At 51.1% G+C, this 22,482-nt stretch overlaps 1 protein-coding gene across 6 annotated transcripts in view; it reads left to right on the plus strand.

Moving 5' to 3' along the window:
- Positions 1–19,626, plus strand: part of PBX3 (PBX homeobox 3) — a 104,015-nt gene extending 84,389 nt beyond the window's left edge. For 3 of the 6 annotated variants that reach the window (XM_036393654.1, XM_036393652.2, XM_036393653.2), the window contains 7 exons: positions 1,058–1,299; positions 5,228–5,418; positions 7,166–7,301; positions 13,011–13,176; positions 14,352–14,464; positions 15,307–15,396; positions 18,064–19,626. In XM_036393654.1, the coding sequence (XP_036249547.1) occupies positions 1,058–1,299; positions 5,228–5,418; positions 7,166–7,301; positions 13,011–13,176; positions 14,352–14,464; positions 15,307–15,396; positions 18,064–18,156 (1,031 nt within the window). In that variant the 3' untranslated portion in view covers positions 18,157–19,626. Of the gene's footprint in view, positions 1–1,057; positions 1,300–5,227; positions 5,419–7,165; positions 7,302–13,010; positions 13,177–14,351; positions 14,465–15,306; positions 15,447–18,063 lie in introns of all 6 variants that reach the window. The other 3 variants (XM_036393655.2, XR_004981248.2, XM_036393656.2) reach the window with 3 other exon arrangements.
- Positions 19,627–22,482: the final 2,856 nt, after the last annotated feature.

Below are 22,482 nucleotides of genomic sequence, written 5' to 3' on the forward strand. Positions count from 1 at the left end.
TGATGGGATAGTGGGAGGGAGATGAGTTCCATAGTGAAAGCAGAAATGCAGCTGGGGAATAACAGCTGGAATAGAGCACAGTAAACATGGACTGAGAAAGGGTCCAGAAGCTAAAAGGAAAAACAACAGCAGAAATCATTGATGAGAAGGGAAGGAACGCTTGAGTGGATTAAAACCAGGATGTTATTGAACATTCTGACAGCAGAGCAGAGGAGGAGAGTGACAAACAGGGGAACAACTCACCAAGGAAATCACCCCTGTGTTACAGCACTGCGGGCCAGGAGCTCTGCCAAGGCAGTGGGGCCGGGCAGACGAGGGAATGAGGGATGGGTGCAGCACTCCCTTGGCCAGGCACCACCACCCCTGCTGCTGCAGGCACTCCCAGGTGCGGCGCCACCTTCCCTGGCTGCAGCATGGGTGGCCTGGGCTGTCCCCAACACGTGTGTTCCAGCTCAGGGACACGCCAGGACAATGTGTGGTATCATCAGCTTGTGCCTGTGGACCTCTGAACAGGCAACAGAAATAATTTAAAGAGATGATGAGACATTTTTATTATTCCCATGAAATTATAGGGAATTATAGTTTTAAATGAAGGTGACAGGTTTAAAATGTGTATTTTAGGGCAAGATTAATGCCTTGTGCTTTCTTGAGTTGGAAAGTTGGCCAGTGGGGGGGTCATCTCCCACTGTGTGTCCTTCTTGAGACAGTCAGTGTGGAATCCTGTGCTGTCCCCTGAGTGCACGGAGCACACTGCTGGTGCCCAGGTCCGTGCCTGGCAGCTGTGTGTTGCTGGCACATCTGGCACAGCCTACACCAGTACTGTTCCTGCAGTGTATGGGAGCAGAGAGGGGTCTGTGGCACTGCCAGACTGCATCTGATGGGGCTGGCTGGTGTGCTGGGGCCGTGCTGGGGCCATGCTGGGGCAGGGCTGTGCCCATGGCCCCGGGCAGGCGGGTGTCACAGAGGGCTTGTGGCAGGCGGGCAGCGAGCGGGCACAAGTCGGGCAGATGCAGAAGTACTGACTGTGTTTTCTCTTGTTCTCTCTTTTCTGCCCAAGGTTTGAGCATCCGAGGAGCCCAGGAGGAAGACCCTCCCGATCCTCAGCTAATGAGACTAGACAATATGCTTCTGGCAGAAGGAGTCTCAGGTCCGGAGAAAGGTGGGGGATCGGCGGCAGCAGCTGCAGCCGCAGCAGCCTCTGGAGGGTCTTCAGATAACTCTATTGAACACTCAGATTACAGAGCCAAATTGACCCAGATCAGACAAATCTATCACACAGAGCTGGAGAAATATGAACAGGTCAGACATCAGCCTCTCAGTTGTTCGTGTACCTGACACTGCTCTCCTCTGCTTGCCAGTGCCCACCACTGCCCACTCTGGACCACAACCCTTCCTCCCCTTCCCCACCCCTCTGCCCAGAGAGAGCCACCATGGCAGTCTGTTGTCTGTTGGGCTCCAAGGAGCTGCTGGCTGGAGCCAGGACGCATGTCTTGCATGTCTGAGTGTTTTCTGTTGTCTGTAACTGCACAAGAGCAGCACCCAAGCCCGTGTTTCTCCCCTTTGCCCAGCGCACAGAAGGCAGAGAGGAGGAGAGATGTCTGTCACTCAGTGCCACCCTCTGCCCTGGTGAGGTCTCACACAGCTGGGTCTGGCAAGCTGGGGGGCACAGGCAGACAAGGGCTGCTTTGGCCATCTCAGCCCACAGGCTCCTGGCAGCAGGTGGCAGGATACTCTGGCACAGGACTTGGCCACAGCAGGTCAGCTGGAGCAGGTCTGAAGAGAGTGGGCAGTGAGGCGTCAGCAGAGCACCTGGCCCAGGCTTGGGGACAGAAACTAGGGAAATCCTGGTTCAGGCAGATGCCAGCACAGTGTCTTTGTTTGGAGTGAAGAGCATGCTGCAGAGATCTGTAGGTTTGTGTTCACCACTGGGACCTGGTGACCCAACACATTGGGCACGCCGGTGGCACTGAGAACGCTTGCCACATGCTGCCAGGTGCCAGCAGCACCGTGTGTCTCAGGTGCCAGTGGCACTGCCTTGTCTGTGCTGTCCCTTCCACTGTGTTGTTCAAGTGGAGAACAAATAACTGAGCAAACACCTGTCAGGGTCTGTGTACAAATCTGCTGTTCTCCCCTGACCCCAAGGCCCAGCAGTCCTGGTGGAGCCCCGAGCCCTCCTCGCCCTGCCAGGTGCAGCTGCAGTGTGGGATGGGGGTGGCTGTGGCATGAACCTGTCTCCTACAGGCACAGCACACAGGCTGCAGGCAGATCTGGGCCACAGAGGCAGCAGCTCCGTGCTCGCAGCCGCTTCCTGGCAAACATCCTTGGACTCTAATAAGTTTAATGACGTGGGGGAAGCAGGAGCATTTTTTGCCCTGTAGCTCCATTTACAAAGGTTTCAGCTGAAATGTCACAGCCATCCGTCCACACCACAGGAAATTTTGGAGGATGCTCAAATGCTGCTGGAGCAGGAGAGAGAGGTAGAGCAGAGGATGAGACATGCATGCTTCCCCACGGATCCTGACACCCAGCCACGTCTGCTCAACAGACATATGATGATTTCCCCAGCCTGGCAGCAAACTGTCTCCTGCTGGTTTGTCTCACTGCAGTGCCCGAGAGGCAGCCAGGGCTTGGCATCTGAGCCTCTGGCGCCACAGGTTCTGGGAGGCAGGAGGCTCCTGCAGCGGGGAGCCCGTGCTGGGCACCCGCCCGCACCGAGAGCCGCTCCTGCCATCCTGCCCAGCACGGGCATCCCCCGTCCCACGGCAGCAGGAACCAGAGCGCCTTCCTGGGACGCTTTCCAGGCAGGGTTTGATCCTGATATTTGTTGCCAGTCAGGGGAATGCACTCAGGAAAAAAAAAAAAAGGCAAGAGAAATGGAAAGTGTGTCACGCCATCACCCAGTGCTCCCTCGCCGGGTGCCGGGAGAAATGGCCACGCACAGGCAGCGCCTTCCATAATTTACAGCTCCTATAACAGAGATGACATATTGAAAGCTATCTGCTGTAATTACACTGAAATACATTTTTTGCTGTAGGCAAAAGTACTGTAAGGGTCCCAGGCCTCCTGGAGCAGCTGGGAACCCAGTTCCCAAGTTCACAGATGTCTCCTGAATTCACCCCGAATTGGGGCGAGGTGTGGCAGCTCAGAGCCACCACCAGCCTCACAGAGCACTGGCTGCCACCCTGCCCCTCAACATTGTTTTGGGCCATTTCCTCTCTTTTTCCTGTGCACTCGTGATGAAGCACTGAGGCAGCAGGAGCATCCCTGCTCCTACAAGGTTTCTGAGCAGGTTAACAAGGCCATCACTTATAACCTGACATTATTAATAATGTCTCAGGCACCAAGCAGAGGCCTGAAAAATAGTCCTGGAAAAGGGATCAAGTAGCTTGGACGCTATAAATAAACAAGAGAAACAAGACAAAGCATCAGAGTCTTCTGAGCTTCCTCCCACTGTGCTGTGTGAGGCAGCTCTGCATAGGGGAGGTGCTGGTGGAGATGAATTAAACCCAGGATCTCCCAGAAGTTGTACCCAAACCAAGTCTCATCAGGCAAGCTGAGTAAGTCAGAGAAAGATTTTTGCTTCTTGAAGCAAGAAACTAATTATTGCTTTTTGAAGTCCAGTTTTGAGACGAAATCTCTTATAGAAAAGACATAACCTGAAAATACTTCTAATGCAACAGTTGCCAGTTTTATTGTACTTTAAAATTGAATACCTGGGATCTGAAAAGAAGGGGGCTTGTGGCAAACTGTGTGCCTGGAACACCCATCCAGTGCCAAATTCTTGGGTTCAGCTGTATTTTGGAACAATCAGAGCTGCTGCCTGATCTCAGGGGGAGAGCTGCTGCATTCTGGTGCCCGTGTCCCCTTCCCTTCTGTGCAACATTTCCCGGGTGAGCCAAAGCTGGTGTCATCGGTCAGAGGGCTGGGCCTGAACTTCTGCATGCCTGGGTTGTCCCCTGCTGAAAGAAAGAATGTGCTGGTGGGAAGTGAGGGTGAGAAACGTCCAACTCCTTCCCCCGGAGCTCGGGGAGCCCTGGCAGACCGGGCTGGCAGGTGCTGGCACAAGCAGTGGCTCGGCGGTGGCGAGCGAAGGGCTCTGCACCAGGGCTGCCTCCAACGGGTGCTGCACGGATGTAAATTAGCCTGTAATTTACTTCCAGTAGTGTAAAGAAAAAAAATCACTTTGCCTGAAGTGTATGCATCTTTCTTAAGGGTGTACCCAGATTTTAATTATCTAAATGTAAATACTTAACGAATTTTACTTAGAGTAATGAGCTAAAGTGCACACTACATAAATGAGATGTTCTAATTAATCATGTATGAACTACTGGTTTAAAGAAAAGCTATGTGAATTCTGCGAATGTTGGGCTATTGCCAAATTGCTAATCAGCATTTGCATTCATAGATGGCTTCACTTAATAAGTTGTGAGACGTTCAGCAAATGTTATAGGAAATTATGAGTTTTAAGATGCATAAACTTTTCACTTTTAACTCCTTCCATCGCATAATCTGTTGAAATGTTGGAGAATCCTTGAAAATGTTGTTGTCAGACATATTACGTACATATTTTGCAGCCTGGCTTGAGAGGGAAGGGGGAGCTAGCAGAGTTTGTCAGGTTCCAGCCTGCAAAGGGAAGTCAGGACAGCAGCATGTGTGGAGGCTCAGAGCAGGGGGATCCTGGTGGTGGCTGAAGTCCATATCAACATGTCACAGACTGGGAGTGGTAATTGAGGGCTCCCTGTGCCTGCCCTCAGTGCCTCGGCTGCACAGCGTGGGCACAGTGGGCACAGTGTCACTGAAACCCACCCAAAATGGGGACATGGTGCCTCAGAAAGGTCTCAGGTCCCTGGGTGCTGCAGGGGGTACCCAGGCACAGGGCTGGGGGTATTGTCCCCTGGCTGTGAGGAGTGCAGGTCCCCACTCACACCCTGCCCTGCCTGCAGCTGCCACAGGGGCTGATCCAGCTGCTCCTCTCCACGGGGGTCTGGCTGGGAATGGGAAAAGGATGAGCATGGCAGGAGCAGGGCTGTGGTCACTGGGCTCCCCTGGCTGCCCCAGGACAGCTGCAGGCCTCCTGGACAGGGTGGGACCCTGTGGCCACACATGTGGAGGGGACAGGGCCATGTGAGGGGTTCCCCTCAGTGCTGCCTTCCCCCAACAGCCAGGTCAGAGCTTGTGTCCTTGTGGGCAGCACAAACCCACATCTGAGCCTCTTCTTCCTCCACAGGCATGTAATGAATTTACCACTCATGTCATGAACCTCCTCAGAGAACAGAGCCGGACACGTCCCATTTCTCCCAAGGAGATTGAAAGGATGGTGGGCATCATTCATCGAAAATTCAGCTCCATCCAGATGCAGCTCAAACAAAGCACTTGTGAAGCAGTAATGATTTTAAGATCAAGGTTCCTTGATGCCAGGTAAGGCAGAGGGAAGTGCCCTGTTTCTTTCTGGCGGGAAGCAGTAATTTCTGGGCAGCCCAGGAGAGCCTGGCCATACTGGGAGTGTTGTCCCAGGTCAGCAGGGATGGGTGGGAGAGGCTGCTCTATCCCAACAAGAGCCTTCATCCACAGCTGCTGTGCAAGGGACCCCTGCACGGTAGGACTTCAAAAGCAACAAGGTCTTTTCTTCAAATTTTAGTGCAAAGACTGGGCTTGTTTTCCCCACCTTGGACACCTGCACCACTGTTGGAGCTCAATGCCTGTCCCCAGGACCCACGGTGGCCTGAGTGGGCTGCTTGCTCCACAAGCTGCCAGGAGGCAGGCAGACAAGGATTAGGAGGGGGGCTTTAAGCACAGTCAGAATTGTTCTGAAGCCTGATGAGGTGGGATAGTGGTCCCCAGCCCCATCCCCTTCACAGGGCTCCTGTCCTCAGAGCAGGGCCTGGCAGAGCAGGAGCGGAAAAGGGAGGAGCAGCAGGCACTACACGGAGCCTCCCTCCTCCAGCAGCTCACGCTTCACACCTGAAAGCTGTGAGGAGCTAAACAAGACCAAAATAATGTTATTAACAAGGAGGTCACTGGCAGGTGTGGGAAATCAGGGTAATTGCAGGCAGTTGGAGGAGATGTCTATGGAGAGCTCCAGGAACGCAAAGGTAGAGCCTGCAGATGTACATTTTAAAGTGATTTCTTTAAAAAGGAGGAAGGTAAATAAGGCAAAATGAGCGGAAGCATAGTAATGAGATAAACAGAGCTCTAGGGAGGGAGCCTGCCTGCTCCAGGATACGGTGCAGTTAGCAGCACCGTGATACTCGGCGAGAGCGCGCTGGGGATTGCGCTCGGCTGCCGGCTGGCCTGGGGCGCCGGCGGTGATTGCAGCAGCCCTGGGGGAAGGAGCTCCAAGGAAATGTTTAACTGGAGCCTTCCAGAGGATGTTCTGCTGAAGGAGAGCAGCCGCTGGCACGGAGGGTTGGCACTGCAGCTGTGCAGGGGCTGCCCCACGGCGAGGGCTGCGGGCTCCTGAGCTGGAGCACGGGCAGGTGCTCTCTGCAAGGCTCCAGCCAGGTGACACCCCCTGGGGCCTGTCCCATGTCCCATGCGGGCCAGAGCCTGGGCCCCGTGCAGCCCATGGCAGGAGGGGGCACAGATGGGTCTCGCTCACAAAGCCCTGAAATCCACTTGCTGTTGGAAGCCAATTAGCTCAGGGAGGCCATGTGAGGACACACCAGCACGGCTGCCCCATCCTGTTGTACCATCCTCACCCCAGGGAGCTGTGCAGGGCCCGGCTGACCTGTGCTGAAGGGAAGGAGGGGAAGGAGGTCTGCCAGGCTGCAGCTGGCACAGAGGGGCTCTGTGGCTGGGAGCTTTGGGCTGGGCTGTGTACCTGGCTGTGGGAGGGCCACCAGGGAGGCTGCTGCCTCAGCACCTGCCTCATCATTTCTCCTACAGTGTGTGAACATGGCCTGTGCTCCCATGGGAGGAGCCCTGCAGGGAGGTGGGGGTGTGAAGCCAGAGGCAGAATTCAGAGCCCCCTGGGGCTGGGTGCAGGAGGTGGTGCTGCTCCCTCCCATGGTGTTGGGGAGTCCAAAGGGGTCAGGGTGCCAGGACAGCTCTGCTGTGTTGTTCTGTGCTGTAGCAGAGGCTTTGAAATGAAGGCTGCTGCTCCCCATCCAACCAGGGACCTGCTGGCATCTGGAGGAACAGTGGTGTTTTCTTTTTCTCGTTTCAGACGGAAAAGGCGTAACTTCAGTAAACAAGCCACAGAAATCTTGAACGAGTATTTTTACTCCCACCTCAGTAACCCCTACCCCAGTGAAGAAGCCAAAGAAGAGCTGGCAAAGAAATGCAGCATCACGGTATCACAGGTAAGCAGCAGGGAGGACCCCCTGCCCCCGGTTGGCTGCAGCTGCTTTCCCTGTGGGCCAAAATACCTGTACAGCTCAGACTGGTGTCTTGCTCAGGCTGATGACACCATCGAGTTTGCCTTCACCAGGCAGCTCAAAGAGCAACACACCTCTCTGGCATTCCACATGGCCTGTATGTTTGCTAGAAACCCCAATTATTCTCCCTCAAATCTGGCTTGCACAGCTTGGGGAAGGACCTGAGCTTGTGTGGCAGGGAAATGCCCTGCAGTCTCCAAGTGCTCCTCTCCTGCTGAGGGCTGGTGTGCTGGCTCCTCCCTGCTCCCTCGGCTCCCTTATCAATATTTCAGGTCTTTGAGAGGAATGGTGCCTGCGGCGTGTGTGTTAACTATTAATGATTGCAGGCTGCACTATTGGCATTATTAGCAATGCAACCTTTAGCTTTATAATTAAGACCTGAGTTGAGATTTACTTTATAGGCCTCCATTGAATGCATGAAAAATTCAGGCACTTTATTGAAGACTTTCAAATGAAAGTCTGCCCAGCTCCTCCAAATTTGGAATTACTTGACTTTGGCTGCCCCCCCAGCACCAGCCCTGGCAGAACTGCCCCAGGGCACGTGTGCGTGCCTTGCTGTCTCCTCGCCGGTTCCTTGGCACGCAGCACATACCCCACTCCAAATGGGGTGGCAAGGGGCTGTGCTCGGTGCCAGGGGAAGGTATGGGGTGGGGAGGGAGGCAGTTTCTCCCAGTCCATTTACAAACAGCTGTGGTGATGGGCAGAAGTTTTTGAGGGAAATCCAGCGCACAGCTTGTTCCCTCTCACACTGCTCCCCCCTTGCCCTCAGCATCACAGGAGCACTGCAGCCCCTGTGGCGGCTGCTGGGCTGCTCTCAGTGCCCTCAGGCATCCCTGCAGCTGCTGGGGGTGCCTGGAACCACCAAACGGCCTGAGAGCACACGAGTGCCAGGGCACTGTGGTCCGCAGCCTCAATCCTGCTGCTGGTTCCAGTCCTTGGCACGAGATGCTTTGTGGCAATTCCTTCAGTAAGTGGTGTCCAGAAATCTTCAATGTGATCCAAGGCAGCCTGCTGTATGTTTAGGAGAGGCCATGCCATCAACACCAACTCAAACAAACCAAAAGTTCTTCAGTTTTGGTTAATGTAGTTGGGCAAGATGACATGTGAAAAAGCCCACCAGACCTGCTGAAGAGCTGTTCCCTCTGCACCCAGTGGTGAGTAGTGCCTGGCAGGAAGAGGCTCAGTGATTCCTTGGTGTGGACAGATAAAAAGACAGATCCAGATAAGGCTGAAGTGACTGTAGGAAATGAGATGGAACATTTGAGAAGCCATAACTGATTGCTTCTAGTGCTAATAGATCTGATTTCTTTCTTAATTGGTTGTTTGATAAGATTTAATGTATATGCTGTAGAATGAAATAAAAGGCAGGCAGATGGTCCAGCAAGCCAGCAGTGGCAGAGAGCCTGTGACAGGAATATAGGTTTGTCTTTTTAATATTTGATACAGACATGAATTAGTTGTTCCTTGAATCCATTAGGAAGTCTGAGTGAGTGATGGGAGTATCTGCATTGTGCCCTCCATATCACTGCATCCAGCAACCTCAGCCTTGCTGGGTGACATTGCCAGCCTGGTCCGAGGGCAGTGCTGCCCACCCAGCCTGGCACCAGGGATGCAGGGCTGGGCCCTTGGCACGGCTGGAACTTTGCTCTGGCAAGATGTTATAAATGACTTGGAAAAACTCGAGTTGATATGGTAAAGCCTGGAAATGGGGCCATGTATCATGTAATGAGAGAGGAGCATGTATGAGAGAGAGGGAGTGCCTGTGATCAGCTGGTTGCTTGAGTTCCTGATGGATCTGCTGTCACAGCTAGAGAGCATGAACACCATGGGTATTCTAATCTTTGATTTCCAAAGGCACTTCCAGAGGCTGCATGGCAGTACTGCAGGGTTAGTTGGTGTTTTGTAGGTCAAACTGGGCTGGAGGTGTCTTTCTTTTGCTGAAAAGGGTGTGTATTTTTGAGGCCAGGTAGTAGAAGAGCTCTGAGCAGGCACTACAGAGCAGCCCCCCACACTGCTCTGGTGACTGACAGAGAACTCGGAGGATGCAATCCAGAGCTCGGAGTGAATTGAGCAGTCACTGAAACCCTGGCAGGAGCAGCATCACAGGGGACAAGCAATGGCATCCCAGGAAGTGCCTGAGCTGCACCTCGCTCAGGGCTCCATGGAAGATCTCTAAGTGTGTGTATTTTCAGCCTTGACCAAGTGTCCCTTGGACCTTGCCGTGCCTGTCACCATGCCCCATTTACCTCCTGTGCTGCAAATACCCCGGAGGGCCAAAGAGCTGCAAAAAGGAATAAATAACATTAAGGGATGGCTGTCCAAACTCTGGAGCTGTTGGCTTGTCTCTGATGAAGAGGCTTTGTCCTTTCCCTGGCTGAGCCAGGCTCCTCTGTAGCCTCTCCTAACGATGATCCCAAGTGTTTCTCTCTTGTACTGTCAGTGCCTTGTACACGCTGGGGGCAGATTCATGGCAGAACATTTTCTCCCTCAAACACTTAATTAGTGAGTGTTTTGGGTCATCCTCCCCCCAGATTAGGCTGCTGACTGGAAATCCTGCTGCCATGGCACTTTACTGAGCTGCAAAGAAAATTGTCTCCCAGAATCGTTTCATTGCAGGTGGGAGATCGATAGTTTCAGTTTTGATATCGGTGTTTAAAATAATATGTAGAGAAGGTTTTTCAAGAAAAGCATAAAGACAAACTATTTGTTAAGATGAACACCTCACACAATTTCATTTTTAAGAGTGCGGAAAAGGTAATTCTGGGGAAAAAAATGTCCTTAGCAGAGAACATTGTCGGCTGTAATTTAGAGCCACCCCATCAGCACACGTTGGAGGGAGATAAACTGTATTGTCTGTTCTCCCCTCCCATGGCTGCGAGGCTGATGTTTTATACTTTTGCAGATGAGCTCTTCCAGGGTGTCACAAATGACCATCAGTCCATCACACGGGCTGGAGAGAGGGCACAGCCAGTGCTGAGAGCGAGGCACTGGAGTACAGCAATAACATTTTTCACCGCTTCAAACAAAAGAAGGATGTGGTTGACAAGGGAATATATTTAACATTGTTTTAAAGAAAGGATGCAGGAGCTGGTTTCCAGCACCCCTCTGGCCCCTGCTGCTTCTGAGTGTTTCTGTGAGCAGGTGGACAGGGAAAACTGTGGATGGAGGGGCTCTTACCCCTGGACTTCATGTGGGAAGCAAGGAAAAAAGCTGCAGCATAATGAAATAGTTCTGGAGGTAAAACTCCTGGGTTTAGATCACAGATCAATGTTGTAATTGTGCAACATTGATTTTTAACATTTTCTGGTTTGTACCATGTTTTAGGTGTGGAACATAGACTGTGTGCTACAGCCATGGAAACAGTGGAAAGATTTCCATGAATCTGCAGCTCCCCAATTCCAGCAGCGATGCTCTGTGTCAGCTGCGTCTTTGCCGAGTGAGCACTGATTTATCCCAGGAAATCACCCACTCTGGGGGCATGAGGCAGGCCTGCCCCATCCCAAATCCCACATTAGGCATCTTGATGATTTCAGTAATAATTTATTGTCTTTTTATTTAACGTTGCAATTAACATGATAAATAAGTGCAACAGTATTGTTTGAAATGTAATATACAATTAAGCCCAATTAATTAATTGGCCTTCAATGATCAGGAGGAGAAAGATGTTCATTGTTTTTTTTATGTGAAGAGATAGTTTGTTTTAATGAAAAATGTGTTGTGAAGCAGCTCACAATGGAGACAACTTCCATGTTGGGGTGAGCACAGGGTTGGGTGAGGAGCTGGGTCCCGGGGAGCCCAGCACCTGCACCCAGGTCTGCCCTGGGACCACGGCAGTGCCAGCAGCACGAGCCAGGTGAGGTGTGCTCCAGGTGGGCAGGGATCCTAAATCCTGCCTGGCACAGCCTGCTGGAACAGTGCCCTGGCCCTGTCCTGGCTGAGTCCAGCTGCCCATGTCAGCCATGCTCTCCCAGCTGCAGCCGCAGCCCCTGGGTGTCCCTGGGTGTCCCTGGGTGTCTCCACGTTCCCCGGGCTGGGACACGCTCTGCCCTGCACTGTGTCACAGGAGCACAAAGGGTCCTTGGGCAGAGGGTATGGGGCAGTGACTGTGGCACCCCCTGGGCTGCTGCAGCTCCTCTGGCAGCCCCGAGGCCAGGCTCAGTCTGAGGAAGAGTTGAACATTTCTGGATATTCATTTAGATGTGGTGTGCGGGTTAAACATAACGTACGAGCACTGCTCCTCTCATTGCTTCCAATTAAACCTTGCTTGTTAGTTTAACCTCTAGGTAATCCCATCAAACAATTGATGTCAAGGAAACACTGCCCACAGTGGCTCTGGATGAGTGGCCATTAATTTTAATTGCCTTGATATTAAAGATTAAGAAGTATTGGGACTAGCAGAATGGAAACGATCTGATGTCAAGCAAATCCACTCGTTGAGGCTTCCCCAGGCTGCTGGTGATATTAAAATTTTACTGTGAGAATTAAATAAACCTTTATTAGTGATGGCTGTTGTTTGATTGGTCCAGGGGCGTGCATAAACAGAGGGGTCTTGTGCACATCCGTGGACAATACGGTTGATGTGCAGAGATTCCTCAATTATGATACTGTTAATAAAGCATAATCTGATTGTACACAATAATTATTTGCTGGGTTTCATTAATGTATTATTGCTTCTCTGACTGACAAGGTGATATTAAGTGCAATATATAGAATATGGTGGAGTATTATCAGGGGAGCAGGATGTATAAGGTGCCTTCCATATTACTGGTAAAGGCCAGAGGTTTTCCATTAATTGTGGTTAAACAAAAGCCTGCGCTGCATCAAATACAGCAGGATTTGGCTCATGCCTCAGCAGGATCCTGAACTGGGTGCTGTGACAGGGCCCCAGCCCCTGCCATGCCCTGTGGCTGCCTGATAACCACTGGGCTGTCACTGGTCCCTTCCCTTTACTGCTGTTCTTTTATTGTCTCTGCTGTGTTGGCCATTGTCCATGTTCCAAACTGGGTTTGTTATTTAGGAGCTCTGTTACAGCAGCTGAAGTTAAACAAAGCCCCTAAGCAAGATTGTACAAACTTCCCTGAGCGGCTCCAGGCGTGACCCCTGTGCGGGTTAATAGCTGGTGCCCTGGGAGCCACCTTGGCTTCAGTACAGATCTTCAAAGGGACATGACAAAGTGACTTTTCAACCATTATTGATTTATATGATTCCTTTCATTTTCAGCCAACCAAACACGATTCTGTGAGTGGGATGCCAAGGTTGTTCCAGCCCAAAAATAAAGAACAATTGCTCTCTCTGCCCGCTCGCCCTCAGTCAACCGGACCTTGGTCCCCCCTGAGCAGCTTTCTGGGTCTTACACCAGTTTTGCTGACAAATGGCCCATGGTGGTAGGGGACAATGCTGTGGTACAGTAAGCTCTGGGATATGTGCAGTCATCAGTCACTTGCTGTGCCTCAGTTTGCCAAGAGAGCAGCAGAGCCAGGTCAGCCCAGCTCCATGGCGAGGTTTAACTGATCTGAGTGAGTGCTCAGTTACCCAGGGCAGGTACGGGTCGTGTTTCTGGCATCTCAAAGGGATCCTCCTTTGCCCAGCCAAGTGCTTCGTGTCCTTCACCCTCCCCACCTCTCTCCACTGCAGGTGTCCAACTGGTTTGGCAATAAGAGAATCAGGTACAAGAAGAACATTGGGAAGTTCCAGGAGGAAGCCAATCTCTACGCGGCAAAGACGGCCGTGACTGCAGCGCACGCCGTGGCCGCGGCTGTCCAGAACAACCAGACCAACTCCCCCACCACACCAAATTCTGGTACGTACCTGCCTGCTGCCTTCAGCCTCCTGCAGGGCCCCGACGTGCCCTAGCGAGCTCGGTCGGGATGAGGAGGATGCAGCTCCTTAGCAGAGCCAGTCCTGGCACAGGGGGTAGTCCTGAGCCAAGGATGGCCACGCTGCACCACGGGGGCTGAGCCCTGCCGTGGGTGGTCCCAGCTGCTGCACAGCCAAGCTCCCACAGCCATGGGACAGCAGAGTGGGGCCCATGTAATTCCTGCAGCGGTAACGGCTGCCTGGCTCTGCCTTCTGGCACCTTCTTGTTTCTGTAGTTACTTTAAGCTTTTACTCATTCACTGAAAAGAATGTAAAATGGGGCAGAGGTCCAAGTCTCGTTTTGTAGGACTGTTAAATTTATTGTCAAGATAACAACAAAATAGAAGAATATTTTAGCATGCTCTAATTAGAGTTTAAACTCTGGATGGCCTGAAATGGAGTTGATGCTAGAAATCTGAGGATGGAACTTTAGTTTGGAGTTACTCTGTGACATGTTCTGCTACAGGTCTCACTGGTGTGCTGATGACATTTTGCAAGTCTGAGCACTGCATTAGTCGGGGAGTGTGTGAGGGAGGCATTGCTCTTTTGGGCTACAGGGGCAAAGGTTGCCACAAGCACAAACACTATTTGCAGTCAAGTTTTGCTGTGACTTAGATGTGGACACCTAAGAGGATAGAGAACCACTGGGAAAAAAAAGACTAACTAAAAGCAAGTAAGAAAAAGGTTCCATCTTTAACAATAATAAACCACATAATTGGGAACTGCCAAGCATTTCCTTTGGAAGGAGACACAAAGCACGGGCTCAAAATGAGTGTTTGGTGATGGCACCTCATGATGGAGTGATCCACAGGGGGACAGCTCTGATATGGAAACATTGCTGTACAGGCTGCTCTTCCAGAGGGAAGAGCTGCCCTGGGCTGCAGGGAGCTCCCAGGCTTGCCCAGCACAGCGCTCTGGTGTGGGGCTGAGAGCCGGGATCTGGTGGCTGCTGTGGGGTCTGGTGGCCACGCTCACCCCACGCCAGGGAAGCAACTTCCCCTCCACTGAGCCTTGCCTGTCCTCTCCTGTCCTGCTGCTTCTCCTTCCCCTGCCCTCAGGTCTCGGGGTTATGTTTTTGCAGCTCTCTGTTATTCAGCTACCTAACTCTTTCCTTTCCAGGTTCTTCTGGTTCTTTTAACCTCCCAAATTCTGGGGACATGTTCATGAACATGCAGAGTCTGAATGGGGATTCTTACCAGGGGTCCCAAGTCGGAGCCAATGTGCAGTCACAGGTAGGAGAAATGCCCCCAGCAGGGCCTTTCTGGCAGGGTAGGGTTTGGGCTAAAAATTCCACCTTACTCTGGCTCTATTAACTGGTCTGGGCCTCGCTGCAGAGTGGAGGCCGCATATTTCTGGATGTGGCCTATTCTTACCCCGGCATTGAATTTCACAAATATTAAGGAAAGAATGATTTTTTTCTGATTGAAATTTTAAGCTTTGTGAATGCATTCGGCTCTGGCTTGAGCTCATGGAATGGGACTGGGTGCATCTGACTTCCATGGACACTGTAAATCCAGTGAAATTTTCTTTCTGTTTTTCCTTTCTTCCCTCCTTCCCCTACCCTTAAAAAAAAAACCAACAAAACAACTCTCCCATCTCTCTTTCATTTATTGGACAAACTTTTATTTATTAATTCATTCATCTATTCCTGTATTTACTTAAATGTCAGAACGCCTCTGACTGAGCGATTACAATACACCTCACTGCCAGTCACTGTTCCAGCCCCCTCAGAAGGGCTGGCTCCATGGTTTCTGTGCTGTGTACACACCATCATCTCCTGCACACATGCCAGCACACACAGGCGGGTGAACATTCCCAGCACTTTGCTGCAGACACTTGGGCAGGAGCTGCGGTGCTGGAGGAAGTTGTGTTTGGTGGTGAGAGCAGCAGAGATGTATGGGCTCTACTGGGCACGGATTGGTTGAAATTCTGCCAGTCAGTCTTGATTGATAAATTTGCCTTTCATAGAAGATGCTAAACCCCTTTGGCTCACATAATTCAAAATGTTGCCTATTGTAAGTGATGATGTTTTAATAGATTTGGAATGATGAATCCTGTCTCCCCTCACTTTAAGGTGGATACCCTGCGTCATGTTATCAATCAGACGGGAGGATACAATGATGGCTTGGGAGGAAATTCACTGTACAGTCCACATAATTTAAATGTGAGTACCCGGGGGAACAGTGGTTTGGAGAGCCATAAGCGCAGTGGCAGGTAAATGCAGTCATTAATACCTGTATTAATTGCTCTTGCAAACGTGTTGTTTAATATCACATCTTTGGGGATGAACCACAGAGCAGCCCTTGGTGCAGCTGTAAGGCTTGTTAGTGGAAGAAGAAAGAAATTCCAGATCTGTGACTATAAATGGTTTAAATTTTTATTTGTTTCAGCCTTATGAGTTAAAAGGCAACAGCCTCTGAGAGGCTGCTGTGGCTGAGCAGCCAGGCAGGGAGCTGTGCTGTGCTGCCTGTGCCAGCTCTGAGGGACGTTGATGCACCTTTGGCCATTTCAGGGGTGCCCATTTTTCCTGTGTGTGAGAGGTACCTTTGGCCTTGTTACTCCAAACGGCAGCGAGCAGTCAGTCTGGCTAACAGATGCCAGTAAATTGAGGGATTATGGGCTTGATGGTGATAGGTGCTAAATGTCCTCCCGCTGGCCGTAAGCGATGGGATGTGACAGTGGCCGGGCTGGGCGGGCTGTGCCCGCGGCTGCGCTCGGCGCCGGGATAAATCAATGTGGAGATGTGCTCTTCCTTCCTTCCTTGGGCTGGGAGCAGGGAAGGAGCAGCCCGCGGCAGCAGCGAGGCTGCACGGCACAGCTCATCCCTCATCCCTCATCCCTAGCTTCTTTCTCGCACTTACAGCTGCAACAATTAGTGCTTTATATATTTTTTTAATGTTTCATATTTGCTTGAGAGGTGATTTTTCTTTGTTTTCCTTCATACTCATAGACACTAAAATTAGAGAATTCCCAGTCTAGTGACCCTCTCCCCCTCACAGGGTCTACCCCGGTGCTTCCCAACTGATGTGGATTGGGGTACGGGTGCTGAGCAGCCCCAGAAACCCACGGAGAAGGGGAATGGGGAGACCCAGGGTGAGCTGCTGCAGCCACAGGGAAGGGGAGGTTTTCCCCCCGTTTTGAGTTGCCACTTGCCATGAGAGTAAATATTAATGATTTAAAATGTGATTGAAGATGTTCAATTGTAAGGGGAAAAAAGTACCATTAAATACTCAAATCTTTTACATTTGAAATGTCAAATCTTTCTTTTTGGATTTATAAATAACTCATAATAACCCACAACAAACCATATAAAAAGCCTTTTAGTTGCATTTCTCCTTTTTCATTTAAGTGTTTTGAAATGCTTCAGAGAATTTGCGATATCCTTATCAACATGATAAAATATGAAACTGTGATTGCCTGCAGCATTTTACAGACATGAATTCCATCTTCACTGATGAGGCCTGATAAGGCGCTGTTGTATAATACAGTGCATAATCTCAAACCACCAGAGTAAGGATTAATTTATTTGAAAAAAAGAATGCTTGCTGACAACCTCTCTTCCAGCTGCCAAGCTGAGTAAAAATATTGTACATTTGTTGTTTATAAATTTGGATAAAAGAGGAATGATGTTTACTTCAGATGGAATATCTTTAGACTCATATCTGCACAAGAGTTTTTCTTTCTCTAAGTAGATTCTCGTATCTTTACAAAATAAAACCTGGCGGTGCTCCCGCAGCGAGCGGGGTCCGTGCCTGCTCGGCGTGTCCGGGCAGCGGGCATGTCGGCGGGGTGCGGCCTGGCTGCTGCGGGTTGGTGCTGCCGTTCATTTTACCGAAGGGAAAGCCCAAGCGCCGGGGTTTGTCGGGCTGAAGCTGCGCTGTTTGCTGTTCCATCTGCAGAGGAGATAATTACGGAGGCTGCTCCCCCCCGGTGCAGCCGCCCGGCGCTCCGCGCCGTGATGGATGAGCGCGGAGCCGGGCCGGCTGTGGGGTGCGAGGGGCGGCGGCCGCGGCTCCCCCGCCACACCGGCGCTGCCCTGCGCGACTCCCCGATGTCCCCGGCCCGGAGGGTTCGGGTGGCCGAGCCCCAGGGGCACATTTCCCTGCTAACCTTTCCCTGCCAGGGCCGGGGGCAGCGGCGGCGCGGCCGGGGCCGCTCTCGCGGGCGCTGCGCTGAGGCCTCCCCGTCACTTCCACTCAGCGTCCCCCAACTCACGAGCCCCGCGCCTCCCTCTTCTTGACTGACATAAAAATATGTAGCGACAAGCTGTCTGCCACAGCCGAAATCCGATCAGACATTGATTCCAGCAATTGCCTCGATTGGCCGAGACATAAGGCAAATTTGTTCCTGCGCTGCTCGTGCTGAGGCAGGTCTGAGGCGGGAGGGCCGCGGCCGGGGCCGGAGCGGGGCCGCCGCTGCGGATAATTGCAAAGCCGATCCCCCCTGCCCCTCACCCGGAGCTGGGGGGGCACGTGCGGGGAACCGGCTGGGGCAGCTCTGCCGAGGCCCCGCCGCTGGGAGAGGCCGTGCCGAACCTGGGGAAGTGAGGGGAGACGCGGGGGTTAAACACGGATCGCCCCAGCCTTGTCTTCTCAGGGGAAAAAGCTGAAGCGCCGGTGAAGGGATGTTCCTCATTAAAACAGGGGTGATCTCCGCAGAAATCCCGCAGTCCTGGCTGCAGGCAGCATCTGGCCGAAGGGCTCCTGCTTTCCCTGCCCGTGCACAGCCCCGCAGAGTGCGGGACCATCCCCTTCCCGAGCAGCCCCGCCATCGGCCCGCGGTGTAATTAATATGCGCAATGGTATCAATTGACTTGTTTTTGCCTTTGCAGGCTAATGGAGGCTGGCAGGACGCAACCACTCCATCTTCTGTGACTTCCCCTACAGAAGGGCCGGGAAGTGTGCACTCGGATACCTCTAACTAATCTCCTAGCAACACTTTTTCCCTGAGCTGAGATGCCTTGATTAGCGCATTCAGAGTTGCAGGAGAAAAAGGAAAGAGTTTTTTGTAGCCAACCACCTACAGCTTTACTGTAAAACCTTGTCTTATTAGAAAACTTGGTAAATCTGTTTTTTAAAGGTATCATAATCATTTGTATTTATACTTAAAACACACAATGTTAAAAAGCACTTTATCCAATTAGGCCAAGATTTAGCATTGTTTATAGCCCTGTAACTATTTTATCATAATTTATTATCAGCAGTTTTAATGATGTTGGTCTAACAGTTGCCAATTACTTGGCCTTAAGGGTAAAAGTACAGGACAAGCTTAACCTCAGTAGCAAGAGCAGACACAAAGAACCGCCTCACCCAAATTTAATTGTGTGCATATTTCCATGGAAAGTCGACAGGAATCACAGACTTTGATTGTGTTTCATCTTTTCATATCTCTCACAGAGCTGGAATAAAAAGAGCTGTTCAGTTATTTCGGTTAACAATGGTCGTGTTTAAGAATCCTTATTCGTCACATTTTTGTTGAGATCTATTGTCTTACAAATTAGATTGGAAACCAGGAGCATCTTTTCTTGCTAAAGCCCCCCCCGGAGCCCGAGCCTCCCCTCGGAATCCCGACACGGACACAGGTTGCTCTTGGGAGATGCCGACTCTTGCTGCTGGTCTCTGTGCACGCCACCACCCGGGGTTTTACAGTACGAGCTGGGTGCTACCCACGCCTGCCAAGGGCTGGTGCCTCTGCTTGGCAGCAAACCACAAACAAAGGAAAAGGAAAGGAAAGAGCACCGTGATATGGAGTGTTGTACATAGTGTAGCAAAAGAGTATTTATACATCTCACCAATCAAACACAGCTTTATTACCTCATGCGAACTCATACAAACCAATAGACTTTCAACATGTTCTGTAGCTTAGAGTGCTCACTTACTACCTCTGAACGATACTCACGCTGTAGTTTGTCTCTTTCTTATCTTTTTGCATCTTGTAATTAACTCTTTGTTTCCCCACGAAATGTAATGTACATTGTAATCTCCTACAAATCAGGGTTGCCTTGGCAACTGCTAAAGAAGCGGAAGTGGAAACATGGGGTCTTAGGTTGGACACAAAACAGTGCAACTGTTGTAAATACTGAGAAGCATTTTGAATGTTCTTCATCTTGTTACTAATACACGCAAAAACCAACAACTAATTGTAATGCATACAGACTTCAGTATTCAGTACTGTACATCCCCCTGGATTGCAGGGGCCCTTTCTCTCTCTCTTTTGTATTGTATGCGATTCTGAAACTGATTGAGTCATGAAAATAATTTGTGGCAGTGATTCTAATGTATTAAACCGTTTCGTGTTACTTTCTAACTGGATTACACCCTGGATTGAAAAGTCTTCCTCGTGGTAGTTATATGTAGTTTCAAACATGAATAAACTTTTTGCTTTCATGATCAAACGTTGACGTAATTTCTTCCTGCTCAGTTCAAGTCAGCCTGAGGAGATGTGTCGGTCTCCAGAGGAGCGAGCTGGCACAGAGCAGGAGCTGAGCATCTCTTTATAAACACCAGCAGGTCCTTGTGCCCTCTTGCCAGGAGAGAATTGGAAATCCTGGGAGAGGCACATCCTGGGCAAAGGCTTCCACCTGCCAGCGCCTGCCTCTGCTGCTGCCCTGCTCTGCCTGGGAGCCACAAATCAAGTGGAGGTAAAGGAAGGGGTCAGGCCCTTAGATGAGTTTAAAAACCATCATCATATTCACTCTTAATTACCATTTTTATTTAACATTAACTTTGGAGCTATAGCCTCAGCTAGCAAGTCTAATGTGATTATAAAAATATTTTTCTTTATTAAGAAAACTTTTTTGGAAGGACGTATATATATAAATGCTAATTTTAAGTCTTTTTAATAAAGTAAAGGTCAATAACAGGTAATAGCCTATTTACCATATCTCAAGGAAATTGACTCACAGGAAATCAAATTAACGTTAATCACTTGCAGCAAATGGTCTTTGATAAATATAACTACTCACTACTCGGGTTAGTGCAGCTAGGCAGGAGGAGGCTCACCAGCACCAGCCCCTGCCCGCCTGGAGCTGCAGCTCTGTGAGGAGCTGCTGGGCCATCACCTTCCCTTCCCTTGGGCTGTTCCAGCCTTCAGGTGTTCCTTTGGGGGCTGAACAACTATTTGCATGATTCAGTGAGCTTGTGGTTCGGCTTTTCTCAACAATTCTTGTATCAGGGTGTTTTGTGAATTACCTTTGCTCTGCCACTCTCCCCCGGGCCGTGGTGACATTGCACACCACGCTCTCACCCAGCAGTGACTGCTGCTGCTCTGCTCACAGAGCAGGCTCACCTCCATCAGGTTTGGAATTGAACAGTGCTGCTTCTTCCACAGGTGGTGCATTTAAATAAACAAGTGAAGAGCCAGACGTGCATTGCAAAGCCTTTGTTATCAGTTAACGGGAGCTGGGGCAGGTGGGGACTGTGGACTGCCGAAGACTTCTGCATGCTGAGGACAAAGCACCCAACAATTTGCATTTGCTAATGGAGCTCCCCAAGTCCACTCGCTCAGTGTTTGTGCTACAGCTCAGTGGAAATGGTATTTTATATTTTAAATGTAAAGTGTGTCAGCGGAGGCGTAGTAGGCAGCGTAATGAACACTCAGACGTCCCTCATCTTGATCACATCTCTGCTGGCCACAGGCAAGGACCTGTCACACACTGAGGAGGTTCATAGGAAGGCCATCAACAACCTTTGGGCCGCCCTTGCAGTGCCCCACGCCCGCTGGGCATCATTAGCTGCTGCTTTGCAGCATTAAGGCTTTGGGTCCCTTTGAATTACAAGTGCAATTTGGCTTTTCCTTACGTTGGAGAGCAGCCACGTGGTTCCATGGCAAATAATAAACATCTTATCCTTGAGGCCTGATCACGCATCAGGGAGGTTTACTGCCAGCACCAGTACTAGGATCAAGCTGCTGATGGTATATTGTGTTTCACCCGGCAGCTACACCCTGAAGGAGCCTCGCAGGAACAGTGGCTCTCACCAGGGGAGGAGACCCTCAGCCCTCCCACCCTGAGCAGCACCATCCTGATTCCCTGCGCCCACGTTTGAGCTTTGGGCACACGAGAACCCTGCTGCAGGAGCCCACCAGCCATGGGAGGTGCCAGCCCTAGACCCTGTGTGGAGCACAGCAGGACCAAAAGGAGGATTTGCAACCGGTCCCAGGAATCGCCATCTCCTGTGCTCAGCGCTGACCTGACTAAGGCATCCATCACTGGGACAGGCACGAGGGTGTCTGGAGGAGAGACCCACGCTGCTCTCTGGGCAGGGCTCCACAGGCACTTCTGGGCCCAGCCCCAGCTCCGTCTGACCTGCTGTGCCATGGGGACCGTGGGCACCGTGGGGACCATGGCACGGCCGCTGCTCCGGGGTGTCCTGCAGGAGGAGGGAGCCTCGAGAAGCTGGGGAGACACAATGCCTCTGGTTTATGACCTGCTGAGCCGTGGGAGCAGCCCCACAGCCTCAGAGCCCCGAGAGCAGCAAACTTTCCTCTGCTGATGGTGGAGAGGTGGCGAGCTCCCGCTGTGCCCGGCTGTGCCCGCTGTGCCCGGCTGTGCCCGCTGTGCCCGCTGTGCCCTGTGTGTCCGGGCTCGGAGCGATCCTGAGCCCAGGAAGGGAAGAGCTGGGGAGGCCTTGGGGCATGGCAGGATCCGTGCCCTGCAGGGCTGGGTCGGTGGGGCAGCTCTGCTGACTTGGCCCCATGTGTGTGGGGCTGAGTGGCCCCGTGTGATCCTGCAGCAGTGTCCTGACCACACGTGAGCCGAGGTGCAGTGCCAGTATCTGTGCCATGTATTTCCAATGTGATAAAAGTAACTGTGAGTAACTGAAGATGTTTCCAGTTTGTGTTAATAAAATACATCCTTTTTAAAGAATGGAATTCTTCAAAGATTGGCAAATTTTATTTTATTTCATTAGCTTTAATGTCACTGCCATATGGACTGTGAAGAAAAGTGAACCATTAGATCAGAGGGACTGAGTTAGCAGTGTGACACAGAAAGCTCTGATACAATTGTTAAGGATAAGCCCTGGAGTGATTTATTGCCTGCATTGTATTAGTCACAGAGGAGTTATGATATGCTCCCCATTCCTGTATCATATTAGGATTTTATTAGTCTAATATGACATGGTAATATAATATATGATTAGAATTCCCATCCAGTGATCCTTTCCTTGGTTGCAGGGGCTGGAGAAGGTTTTGTGTGCATCAGATGCTGGGCCAACATGCCCAGGGAGGATGGAGCATACCTGGGATGGCA

Source organism: Molothrus ater, chromosome 20 (assembly GCF_012460135.2).
Source record: "Molothrus ater isolate BHLD 08-10-18 breed brown headed cowbird chromosome 20, BPBGC_Mater_1.1, whole genome shotgun sequence".
Lineage (NCBI taxonomy): Eukaryota > Metazoa > Chordata > Aves > Passeriformes > Icteridae > Molothrus > Molothrus ater.